Raw genomic sequence first — 13846 nt, forward strand, 5'->3', positions numbered from 1 at the left:
TGATAGAGAAGTTAGTAACTTTTACATAAATGTACTAGACTATGTGGATGAAAACTCACTTTTTTTTTCTGCTATAGCACTTTTTTTGTTTTTTGGATGCAGATAAACTCATATATAACTTTTCCGCTCTTTGACCTAGCACAAGCTGTAATTTATAATTCTAAATATTTCAGTGGATTTACATTTTGGCAAGCATTTTTCATGGATGTTAGGCCTTTAGCATCTTATGCTACATTGTGATGTTTGCTTCTTGTTTTGTAGGACACTTTATAGAATCGAAGAATAAGAAAACATTGCACAGGCAAACAGCAGCCTAAAAATCTACAGAGACCCAATCTTGGTTGATATATAAAAGTGTAAATATTACTACAAAATGGGACAGTTCTGCATTTGTGTTTGATATTTATATTGGTTGCTATTGATTTCCACATGAGTGCACTGTAGTCTCCAATGACCCCACAGGCTCCAATGTTAAGAGAAAGGCCATAGGCCTCAAGGCTTGTAACAGATACATTTTTTGTTTGTTTGTTTTGTTTCTACTCATCCACGTGCCAGCACATGGAAGGACCTTTGTTCTTTTTTTCTCATTTGAAGAGGTATGTTTATAAACCGCCTTTTGGTAGCCCCTGGAAGCTCTGGGAGAGGTGAGTCTTCCACGGAGATGCATTCTCGAGATGTCTCTCAGTGCTATCTCACTTTCTGCAGCTCCTGTCTCAGCCAGGACGGCAGGGGCTGCCCCAGTCTGTGCAGCAGCTTGGAGAGTTCCACGTTGTGGTCCCGATAGTAGCTGGATAAAAACACTCTGCTCTGAGATGGGAGGAGGAGATGAAAGGACATTTAATTTTGTTTTTTAAAGTATACTTCATATACTTTGACGATGTTTACATCTGTGTCAAGTAAACCATACTGGTTTAAAACTGATATTAAGCATGTGGGCTATTTCTTTAGCACAATATAAACACAGTGACTCTGTTCTTCAAAATACACACTCCAAACACATATGCTGTTTTCACTAGGGAAAGGGTTTTCATATTAAACATGGGATTTATTTGTGCAGAATTAAATGTTCAAATAACTAGATTGAATTGCTAGAACTATAGCTGTAATAACTGATTGGGTCTAATATTATGCTCTATTAAAACCATCCTGGCTTTGGAATAAGAGTTGGGTTGGTAAATCTATAACATAAAATACTCCTTTGTCATCATTAATTTACATTTAGATTTTGAAGGTAATATTTTCTTAAGAGCTCTTTTAAGGCATACACAAAATATTCACTGCTAAAACAGTACTATGGTAAACTTTAAAAATACAGTAGGTAAACTAGGTAAGCCTATAACCTGGTATATTTGCACTATTTGACCCAAGGAAGGAAAGGAATGCCTTGTAAACTATCCTGACTTATAGGGAAGTAGATTTCCCTTCAATAAAGAAAAATAGTTTAATAATTGAAATTGTCAGAAATGGAAAGTGCTGTATTGTAAGATGGTGTTTAGTGGGGCTTATATGTAGTGTAAATGACCATTGTTGGGAATGTTGTGAAGGATGGATTTCTGAATCTGTATCTGTACCTCCCTGCTTTACACTATTCCGAGGTTTTAATTTTATTTTATTTTTTATTTTTATTATTTTTTTTGGACTGCACGGTGTGGCATGTGGGATCTTAGTTTTCCCACCATGGGGTCTTAACCACTGGACCACCAGGGAAGTCCCTATTCTGAGGTTTTTAGTTGCGCTGAATCTTCAAAAAGTTTTCATTTAATTCCTTGTGTTAGTCTTTTAAAATGTCATATCTGGTACCCCGTTTTAAAGGCCATAGAAAATCATCTTGTTTTATACTGATAATTTCTATGTAACATAGTGGTTTTTGTAGTCGTTATGATCACTGGAACCAGACTGACATTTGTGCTATATTCTAACCATCACTGCGATCAAGGGAGAGCCCAAACCTTTGTCTCACTTCTGGTTTTGGTCTTCCACGGTCATTAGCTGTAAAACCACTGACAGGCCCAGCTGGTACACCCAGGCCAGAGAGAGGTGGAGACAAATCATATTCCCAGATACTCCATCTGGGGACCTGATCATTTTGTGCCTCCTTTGCTGCCAGCCAGACCTGGAATCCAGGGCTGAGCCCTAGGCCTTTGTGCAGAGGCTAAGTTTCCAAACTTCCCCACTGTGTTTTCTCTTAAGGTCTTACTTTACATTGTTCCCCTTTATGAGAGAAGCCCTGGAACAACAGCAGCCCGGGGCTGCCCAGCTCCTGCCACTTTGCTCCCTGATATTTTCCATATGGCAAAGGATTCTCCAACATCTTAACCAATTTTAGAATTGAACCTCCTGGGATCACTATCTACCACACATCCCTTTGGAGTTTGGATCGTACCTCCTGATACTGAGGATTATCTCAACTATACCTCAACTTTTTGGTCTTTTTGGCATTATTTTCAAACCTGGCTGCCTGTATCAGTGCTGCCTCTGTAGCCAAACCCTTGTCCTGTGCCCTATTATTTGTGTATGTTGGTCCCTATAATCAAGTACCCTTTCTTCTTGTTGCTCTGCTCTCTCATATGGCAAGATAACTGATATGAGACTTGTAAAGTACAACATGTCCTATTTGAGAGTCTAATATATTCAGGCCAAAAGTTACTAGGACAGAACTCAGTGATATGCAGGATTTATTGTACATACATTGTTATCTGACCATCATTCAGAAAGGGACTATTTTAGATGATAAATCACAGATAGGATATATGTTAAGTATGCCAACGTAGTCTACTTCATGCAAACTCATGAAATTAGTGTAATAAGAGGGAATCATAATATATGGTAAAAGAAGGAATCATATAATAAATTCAATATCAGGTTGTTTATTGGCCTATTATTAAAGAATCTATTAAATGCTTTTGATTTGGAGAGGTCATAGACTTAGTGGTTCATTTAAAATGTCAGTTTTTATTCCCTTTCTACAATATATATATATATATATTTTTTTTTTTTCTACAATATATTTTGATAAACAAAGTCAAAGTGGAAGTAGGCTAACAGCATTCTTAATTTCCATCCTATGATGTTTTGGTGATACTTGTGAGGAAGGGTTCTGGTGTTTTTCGGTAGCAGAAGGAGAAGCAAGCAGTGTGGTGACAGTACTGCCTATTCTAATCTGTGTACATATTTGTGTTTCCATTACCTCCAGGAAGGACCCTTTACTCTTGCCTCCTCTCTGGGCACTATTTGCACAAAATCAGCTATTCTACTCCCTCAAATAAATCCAGTATGTATATGATATTGTGATATAATAAGAAATATATATTTGGTTTTTGACTCTGGTTCCTGGCACAGAGCTCCTAAATCCCTTGTAATTTCCTGAGTGACAGGGGTGTAAAGAGTGGCTTTTCTTATTTACAATAAGTTCCTTTAAACCTTATCTGAGTTTCTGAGTTTCTGCTTATGACTTGACTCTTATGGGCCCCTAGATAGCTTCAGATGGGGGCTGGTTGCTAAGAGGAAGCAAACATATAATTAAGAGGGTTGGAACTTTCCAACCTCCGACCTCCAGGGAAGGGAAGAGGGACAGGGGATTGAGTTATTCACCAACAGACAATTATTTAATCAACCATGCTTGTGCAACGAAACCTCCATAACTCAGGGTTGGTAAATGCATCCATGTGCTGGGAGGGTGGTACACCCCAGACTCCACAGGGACAGAGAAGCTCCTGTGCTCAGGACCCTTCTGGACCTTGTCCTAAGTACCTCTTTGTTTATAATAATAGGAAGTAAAGTGTTTCCCTGGGTTGTGTGAGTCATTATAGCAAATTATAAAACCTGATGAGGGAACCCCTGATTTGCAGCCAAGTTGGACAGAAGTGTGAGTAACCTGGGGACCCACTACTTGTTACTGGAGTCTGAAGGGGGCAGTTCTGTGGGGCTGAGCCCTTAATCTGTGGGGCTACACTAACCCTGAATAGTTAGTGTCAGAATTGGATTAAACTGCAGGATACCTAGCTGGTGTCTGCAGAAAATTGGAGAATTGCTTGGTATTATAGAAAACTCACACATTTGGTGTCAGAGGTGTTTGAGAAAAAATATCTTAGGGATGGATTACGCAGTAATCTTGTTGGGAGATACGGAAATAATGATATCCTGAAAAGTTATGTTTTTCTTATCTTTCTCTACCACAAATTTAATATTAGGTCTCAGTATGTGTTTGATAGGAGTGAAATAAAATACTAAGAAAGATGTTCTACAGAGTCTTGAATGTTTTAGTTTTAATAAATATATAGAGAGATAGCTTTGGCTTACATGAAAATGAGATACTTTATATTACTGTCTTGAAATACAATGGGAATTGCCCTTGAATATTTATTAATATGTAAAGATTGTTTTCATAGTGCTCTGAAGGTATATTTTAATAACCCACCAAAGAAAATTGGAGTTCTGAGAATGCAACTTGTTTATCAAAAGAACAAGAACCTCCACAATGCCTTTTAGATAGAATTTAATTGTGAGCTTAGTGAGCTTAGCTTGATAGAGGCTCTGTCTCTATCAGGTTGGAAAAAAGGTCCTTAAAGTCTTCAAGTATTAAAAAGTATCCAGACAAGTTCATACCATGTTAGGATTCTCAAACCACTGCAGGATTCTTAGTTACCATAATATATTAAACATTGTGGGAAAACAATGCCAAATAATGTCTTCATTTTTGAGTAAAAAAATTTTTTTTTTACAAAATCAATCTACTTACATTCTTATGTCCAAACTATATGTTAACTGGACTGATTATGAAATCAAAATAATATTAATAAATTTTAATATATGTGAAATAAGCTTTAAAGTAAATATATAGCGTCTACAAAGTGGGAAAACTGTAGCTTTAAGTGATCACTATGTCACCATTTGGAACAGAATAAACCCGAAGCGCTACATACCTACTGCTAAGTTTGGGTGTCTCCATTCTCCAGAGCCTAAATTATCTGCTAGTATGTTATACATTTGGGAAATATATTCATTCTTTCATCTTATTAACATATTAACAGTTCAAAACTTAGTATACCAATAATTAATATTATTATGCAGGCCACACTGACTACTAGAGAGTGACTTAGACAGTGAAAATAAAATCTTTTGGGCCTATTTTCAATTTCCAGCTGATATATTTCCTGCCTTGGTTTCAGTTAACATTTTTAGTGCTAAAATTTCTGTGAATGTATCATTCCTTTTGGAATGAGTTGTTGCCTTCTTCGTTCTGATTCAAAATGGCAAATTCTATTGTTTTCTTTTATTCTTGCATGACAGGTAAGATAATCACTGGAAAAATCAAAACAAGCAACCTGAATGCATTCTAATCCAAATGTCACTTTTAATTTTTATAAAGGGTGAATTTTTATTTTAATCACTTTTCTAAGAAAATAGATATATTTTTATGTATCATTTTGCTTATTTAGTTTGTACTTTTAAGCTCTATACTTACCTCAGGATCCATTGGAGGGTATTTTCTTCCTTTGCTCTTTCCAAGGCATTTTGTTTTACCTTCTTCCAGTAATTGACACCAGAAACCTTTATGAGAATCAAACCTAAAAAAATACAAAGAACAAAAAAGTATTTTTCAAGCAAGTATTTTTAATTATTCGGATATTAATCTATAACCAAGGAAACTGGCATATTTTTTGACTGCATCACTTTACATAAAGTCTTTTGGCATACTTCTGAATTCTCAGTCCATCTGTCATATTTGTGAGTTTGCCAGATTTCTAATAGAAAAACTGTCAGCAGGAGGTCTCCTATTAATAGAAATTAATAAGCCTACCTCCTTCATCTGGAAGGAAAAAGTTATATAAATTTCAAGCCCATTCTTTCCCTTTGCAGGTTTTAAAAACGACAAGTCAGTCTTCACATCTACGGATTTACACAGTACTTGTACCATTCAGTTACAGGTTAATAGAAGAGGTTTTGGTGTGTCATGGAGTAATGAATTTCAGGAGTCTCTAGCTCTAATCCATTTAATGTTTTTCCAGAGACACTTCCTTATTTTGGTATGAGCTCTGTATTAAAGTAATAACACCTATAAAAAAGATTTTCATGGCATAATTGTAATAAAAGTAATAGTAGCACATTAAACTTATATTTTAGTTTACCAAAATATTTCATATAACCCTTTCTCATTTGAGCTTTTCTTATAACCCCTTAATGATATGGAGTATAGCATTTGTCCCATTTAATGGCACTTAGCACAGTGTTTGGCTCTTTGTGAACACTCACCAACTGTTAGTGGAATACAAAAATGAAAAAGAAGGAAGTGCTTGTCAAGGTTTATTTATCTTGGACTATATACTTTTTCAGTATGCAGGTGACAACTCAAGTCTAAGCCTCCTGACCCTAGGTAGAGGGCCTTTTCTCTTCACTGGTCTCTGGGTATGTTCTGTTTTATAATTCATTATGAATAAATAGTAATTTCCCATGCTTGAATATAAAAGTGAAAGTAACAGTCAGCAATGATGATTCTTTCACATGGCTTTTGTTATTCAGCGATTCTATTGCTATAATTTTTTCTTCATTAGAAAGAATTATCATTTAGGGCCACCTTTTCCTTTTGTCTTTAATTCATACTACTTCCCAGAATGCTGCTTCTAACTTTTTCTTAAAACTATAGTGTAAACAATGAACAACTGGAAATTGAAATTTAAACATTTAAATTAGCATAAAAACATGAAATACCTAGGGATAAATTTAGCACAAAATGTATGCAAGATCTGTACAACGAAAACTACAATTGTTAAGTGAAATTACAGAAGACATAAACAAAAAAGAGCTATACCATGTTCACAGATCAGAAGACTAAATATTTTTAAAATATCAACCTCATCTCCAGATTTGTCTAGATAATTCAATGTGAGTCCAAAACTCCAATGGACTTTTTTTTTGGTAGAAATTGAAAAAATGATTATAAAATGTATATGGAGATACAAGCTAATAATTTGTTTTAGACAAGCTAAAACAATTTGAAAGAGAAGATCGAAGTTGGAGATCTTATACTATTTAGTTTCAAGATTTACTATAATGCCACAGTAATCAAGCCTGTGTAGTATTGGCACCAATGGGTCAATGAACAAAATAGAATCTAGAAACAGACCAACACATCTACTGTCAACTGATTTTCAAATGTAGGTGCCACAGTAGTTCAATGGGAAAGGACAATCTTTTAAATAAATTGAACTGGAAAAATTGGATGTCTATATGGAAAATATGAACACTGACCTCACACTGTATATGAAAATTAACTTGAAATGAAATCTCATTTCATGAATGAGCTAAGAGCTAAACTGTAAGAATTCTGGAAGTAAACGTAGGAAAAAACACATAGAAAATTTTTGGGTTAGGCAAAGCCTTCTTAGGATGAATGATAAAAGAATAATGATAATTTTGAATACATCAAAATTTAAACTTTTGCTTTTCTAAAACACTGAAGAAAATGAAAAGAGAAACCACATGTTGGGCAAAAATATTTGTAAAATGTTAATCTAATAAAGGACTTATATTCAGAATATACAACTGAACTCAATAAAAAAAGATGACATTACCAATAAAAATTGAGTAAAAGACTGGAACAGACACTTTATCAAAAACATAGATGAATGACCAATAAACAAATGCAAATTTGCTCAGTATCATTAGTCATTAAGAAAATGCAAATGAAAATCACAAATGAAATACCACTAGATACTAGAATGACTTAACTTAAAAAGACCAATACCAAGTGTTGGCAAAGATGTGGAACAGCTAGAACTGTTACACCTTTTGGTAGAAATTTAGGATATTACAGACACTTTGGAAAGTTTCTTATAAAGTTAAATATGTAATTACTATATGGCCCACTAATCCCATTTCTAGGTCTTTATCCAAGAGAAATGAAAATATATGTCCACACAAAGATCTGTACACAAAGGTTCATGGTAGCTTCATTCATAGTAGCCCCCAAGTGGAAGCAACCCTATGTCCATCAACTGGTGAAAGGATAAACAAATTGTGGTATATCCATAAAATGGAGTACTACTGAACAATAAAAAAAAAAACCCAATTACTGATAGATGTAACAACAAGGAGGAATGTCAAAAGCATTATGCTAAGTGAAAGAAAGTAGAAGAGTGGTTGCTAGGGCTCAGGGGCGAGGGGAAAGGACTGACTGCAATAGAGCATGTGGAAACTTTGGATTAATGGAAATGTTCTATATCTTGATTGTGATGGTGTATACAACAGTACATGTTTGTCAAAATTCATCAAACTGTACAATTAAAATGGGTAGATTTTATTATATGTAAATTACACATCAATAAAGCTGATTTAAAATTATATTGTGATTGAATGTGTGATTGGAGAGTAGTCTTTCTGTAGCTAATGTTGTAGACTTTATAACTATAGCCCTATGAAAAGAAGGCAAACCTATATCTCTGTCTCTGCCCTGCTTTGGATATTAGAGACACTAAAGGATTACTCACATCCTACTTGTGCAAAGCCCATTTCTGATCATTATTAAAGCAAGTGTGTGGGATCAAGACATAATATGATATATCTCCATGTTGTTTATATTCTTGATTGCATCTGTAAGGCAACTGAATAAATGTTTCATAGTCAGAGGTATAAGAAAGGAGAGCATTAATAAATCAACTAACGCCAATAAAATAAATAAATTTAAAAAATAGAGATGATTGAAATAATCTATACACGAAAGATGGGAAGCTCTAACACAACAACATTTCTGGAAGTCTGCTATTGATAAAACATTTTTCATTAACATTTTGTTATTGGTAATTTCCATAACTGCATTATGACTCATTTTAAGTGTTTGATCAAAATCCAGACTAGCTATTATTATTTTTTTTGCTAATATACCTAACTATAGATACATGTCGGCAACATACACATGCCTTATGTTAAAATGAGCAGCTTTCTGACAGAATGTTTCTTTAAGAAACACTAACTTCACACATATTAAAATTAAAAGTCAAAAGAAAAATAGGTTTTTCTTTCACCTCTGCTAATTGATTACATCTCATGCAGTGGGCTGTCATGCTGGGCTTTATTGAGAAAAATGTGTGTCTGTGGAGCTGACACCTAGCCCAGACATCTGTGAGTTCTGTAAGTATAAGTTCACAAGCAGTGGTGTAACTGTATCATAGTGGAAACAAAAAGGAGAGGAAGGTACAAGGGAGATCATATTATTTTTCAGGTTGCCTGAGAAGGTGAGGGATTGATGTTGATGAAGGACCTTGTGAGCAATTCAGAGCCCAAGTGAAGAAGCTTGACATGAGATGGAGAAAGATCTTCTCCATCTTGTGTGGATAGGCCAAATTTTCTTAAATCCATTTATCAGATTGATTGCAGCTTTTGGCTATTATGAATAATGCTGTGGTGAACAATTCTTTGTGGACATAGGTTTTCATTTCTTTTGGGGTAGATTCCTAGGAGTGGAATTGGATTATTTGTAAACTTCTGTTTAATTTTTTAAGAAACTGCAAAGTTGCTTTTCTAAAGTGGCCATATATTATACATTACCATCAGCAATATATGAGGTTTCCAGTTTCTCCACATTCTTACCAACATTTGGTATTGTCTTTTGGATTATAGCCATTCTAATGGTATCTCAATGTAGCTTTAATTTGCATATCACTATGATTACACATTTATTATGCAACGTGACAATGTGTCTGGAGATGGATTATTTTTATTTATTTTTTAGCATGTTTCAAAATTTATTCCTTTTTATTGCTGAATAGTATTCCATTGGATGTACTGATATATATCACATTTTAATTTATTTTTTAATTGAGGTATAGTTAATTTACAATGTTGTGTTAATGTCTGCTGTACAGCAAAGTGACTCACTTATACCTACATATACATTCTTTTTTTTTTTTTTGTGGTACGCGGGCCTCTCACTGTTGTGGCCTCTTCCGTTGTGGAGCACAGGCTCTGGACGCGCAGGCTCAGCGGCCACGGCTCACGGGCCCAGCCGCTCTGCAGCATGTGGGATCTTCCCGGACTGGGGCATGAACCCGTGTCCCCTGCATCGGCAGGCAGACTCTCAACCACTGCGCCACTAGGGAAGCCCATACATTCTTTTTTATATTCTTTTCCATTATGGTTTATCCCAGGACATTGACTATAGTTCTCTGTGCTATACAGTAGGACCTTCTTGTCCATCCATTCTATGTGATAGTTTGCATCTACTAACCCCAAACCCCTAGTCCATCCTCTGCCCTCCCTACTTCCCCTTGGCAACCACCAGTCTATTCTCTATGTCCGTGATTCTGTTTCTGTTTCATTGATAGGTTCATTCCACATATAAGTAGTATAATATGGTATTTGTCTTTTTCTTTCTGACTTACTTCACTTAGTATGATAATCTCTGGTTACATCCATGTTTCTGCAAATGGCATTATTTCATTTTTTATGGCTGAGCAATATTCCAATATATGTATATACCATATCTTCTTTATCCATTCATCTGTCAACGGACATTTAGGTTGTTTCCATGTCTTGGCTATCGTGAATAGTGCTGCTATGAACGGCTGCATGTATCTTTTTGAATGATAGTTTTCTCTGGATATATGCCCAGGAATGGGATTGCTGGATCATACGGTAATTCTATTTTTAGTTTTCTGAGGAACCTCCATAATGTTTTCCATAGCAGCTGTACCAACTTACATTCCCACCAACAGTGTAGGAGGGTTCCCTTTTCTCCACACCCTCTCCAGCATTTGTTATTTGTAGACTTTTTTTTTAACAAATTTATTTATTTTTGGCTGCATTGGGTCTTTGTTGCTGCACGTGGGCTTTCTCTAGCTGTGGTGAGTGGGGGCTACTCTTCGTTGCAGTGCGCGGGCCTCGCACTGCGGTTGCCTCTCCCGTTGCGGAGCACAGGCTCTAGGCACACGGGCCTCAGTAGTTGTGGCTCGTGGGCTCTAGAGCACAGCCTCAGCGGCCATGGCTCACGGGCCTAGCCGCTTCGAGGCATGTGGGATCTTCCCGGACCCGGGCACGAACCCGTGTCCCCTGCATCAGCAGGTGGACTCTCAACCACTGCGCCAACAGGGAAGCCCTCTTGTGCCAATTTTTAAAAAATATTTTATTTATTTATTTTTTATGGCGGGCATGTGGGATATTTGTTGAGGCATGACGGATCTTTCATTGCGGTGCGCGGACTCTTCGTTGCAGTGCGCAGGCTTCTCTCTAGTTGTGGCGTGCAGTCTCAGAGCACGTGGGCTCTGTAGTTGGCGGCATGCAGCCTCTCTAGCTGAGGAGCGCGAGCTCAGTAGTTGTGGCGCGTGGGATTAGTTGCCCTGTGCGCGGCATGTGGGATCTTAGTTCCCCGACCAGGGATTGAACCCATGTCCCCTGCATTGGAAGGTGGATTCTTTACCACTGGACTGCCAGGGAAGTCCCTCTTGTGCCAATTTGAAGAGCTTAATAAATTGGCAGTGTAGGCTCCAGAGGAATGATTGTGTTTTGATCCTGCCTCCTCAACTTACTTGCTGAGTGACTTTTGGCTAAGCTTTTCTGTGCCCCAGTTTTTGTAGCTGAAAAGTGGAGCTAATAGTGTCTATCCCATAGTATTGTTATGATGCAATATATATAAAATACTTAGAATATATAAACATATACTGATTTTGAAATGTTATAAGCACTTTTAAAAACAAATTTATATGAAATTGGAGTAGATTATTTTCTTCTTTTTCACTTCTTAGCATTTCTAGCTGTTTCATAGGTAATCTAGAGAACCAGCAGATTTTAGCTACTATGGCTACTGTTTTTTGCTACTAAAAAAAGTTTTAATTTGGCACAGTTTTACTCAAACTCATCTAAAAAGGGAAAGAATTCCTAGACAATGTAAATTTGGTTGCCGGGGGAGTAATATTAGAAACAGCTGAAGCAGCTTCCGTTCTTTATGACTTAGTTAAGCCCCATCCACAGAACAAAACAAAACAAAACAAACGCACAATCTTCATTCAGCTCCTGGCCTTCAAATCCTTATTGTCCATTTATTGAAATTTTCATTGTAAATTATTATTAAAAATTCATATAACTCAGTCTGGTTTCATTCATGTTAATAAACAGGTTAATTGACTGAGAAATAAAGATGTCAGGTTCAGTATTCACTAGTATTTAACTAGTACTTATAAGTGGGAAGACTCCTGTCCCAGTCATTGATGGCTGGTATAATTCTGAATGGATATATTCATGGGAAAATTTATACAAATTAGCACAATTCCATGCTGAGCATTATTTTTCCTGCTTTTTCGTAAATGATTAGACAGCTTTTAAACACTAAAAACATAATATGCAAGCTAAAATAATGTTAGTATTATCAATGTTATTTATAATTTAGGGATTAAGGTTATATTGAACAAGAATTGTAAAATGTGAATTTACTTAATTGAATGAGAAAGTTCCCATTTATATTTTTTAAAGCTTAAACTGCTTATTTCAGATCACAGCCACACTCACTAAGAAAATCAGATTTTTACCGATTCAATATATCATTTAAAATCCATGATGACAGTACTAAGTCATTTTAAGATAACATAGACCATCCATGACTGTATGAAATTTGGAAGTCTTGAACACTTCTGTAGTGATTGTGGAAAAGAATAAATAACACTCTTAACAATGGAAATTTATTGCCATTTTTCTTGAAAATAGTTTTGAAATTGGAGCTTTTTAAATATTGAAGATAATCAATTTATAGATCTCTTAAACTGGAGTACTCTTTCATGCCAAGACTGTATGGTAAAACCTTTGCATAGACCTAGTTTCATTCATTTATTCTACTGTGTGCAAAGAACTGGATTTATGTGGTTAGTTGAGAATTCATATCTGTTTGCAGTTCAGAACATTCTTTGAAGGCTTTAAATAATTTTTCTTTTAAAACTACCGAAGAGGTAGTCTTCACTATCATTAGCAGGAAAATTATGAAGCAATAAATGACATTCCTGTGAACATACATTTTCTACACCCAGTCATCTCCAACATATCCAAAGCACCACAGAAACAACTTACCAGTACAATTAGTTTAATAAGAATAACTAAATTTTGAGGGCAGGATTCAGAACGATTGCAAAGGGCATGGATGAAGGAGGGTTTAGACCTAAGCCAATGACATGAAGTTCCAAATATTCTACAACAGGTACACTGCTGGTTTTTACAAGGTGTGTCGGGCTAACTGATTGACAAGAAAATATAAAAAGAAATGGAATGGCAGTACATTGTCTATCAGCAGGGTGAGTAGGCAGCCTTGCTGGACCTGAAACTGTGGTTTCAGAGACTAGACACATCTTATCTTGCTACTTCACCCACTGAGCCCCCAATAAGGTTACAGAATCATATAAGGGGTAATTTTAGCCAGATACATCCCAGGTGCAAAGTGACCCATAGTCCTTTGTATACAGTACGTTGCTTTCATATTACTTCTCTTAAGTTTACACTCCCTTTACTTTACCCTTGGAGGTGAATAAAAAGCTTGCTGCTGAGCCAGATGCAAAGGGGACAGATACATAGCATGCAGGTCAAGGACCATTCCATAAGAAAAAGAGATTATGTTTTTATAGAATACTCCACTTCTTTCTGAAATACAGTACTTTGCTATATACTCTATAAAAAAGACCCAAAGATAAGCCAACTTGAAATGGAAAACTGTTTAGAAAATAAAAACTTTCTTTTCTAAGAGATACTTAAAAGGATATAAAGCAGAAAGTGGACTCGAATTTCTAACTAAAGCTAAAGTCACTCAACTTTCTTTAAGGTCAAGCTGAAAGTTAAATACCTAAGGCTAGTGTCTGTGTCTCCAAATCTCTGATAG

General features: G+C 35.9%; 1 protein-coding gene across 1 annotated transcript in view; it reads right to left on the reverse strand.

The window, feature by feature from the left end:
- Positions 1 to 687: 687 nt before the first annotated feature.
- The window catches only part of LOC112399504 (bifunctional heparan sulfate N-deacetylase/N-sulfotransferase 3), a 136081-nt gene continuing 122922 nt past the window's right edge, over positions 688 to 13846 (reverse strand). The window contains exons 12-13 of the mRNA XM_024744706.1: positions 5465 to 5567; positions 688 to 807 (exon numbers count right to left, since the gene is read on the reverse strand). Coding sequence (XP_024600474.1) covers positions 688 to 807; positions 5465 to 5567 — 223 coding nt within the window. The remainder of the gene's footprint in view (positions 808 to 5464; positions 5568 to 13846) is intronic.

This window comes from Neophocaena asiaeorientalis, unplaced genomic scaffold (genome assembly GCF_003031525.2).
Source record: "Neophocaena asiaeorientalis asiaeorientalis breed wild unplaced genomic scaffold, Neophocaena_asiaeorientalis_V1.1 scaffold309, whole genome shotgun sequence".
Lineage (NCBI taxonomy): Eukaryota > Metazoa > Chordata > Mammalia > Artiodactyla > Phocoenidae > Neophocaena > Neophocaena asiaeorientalis.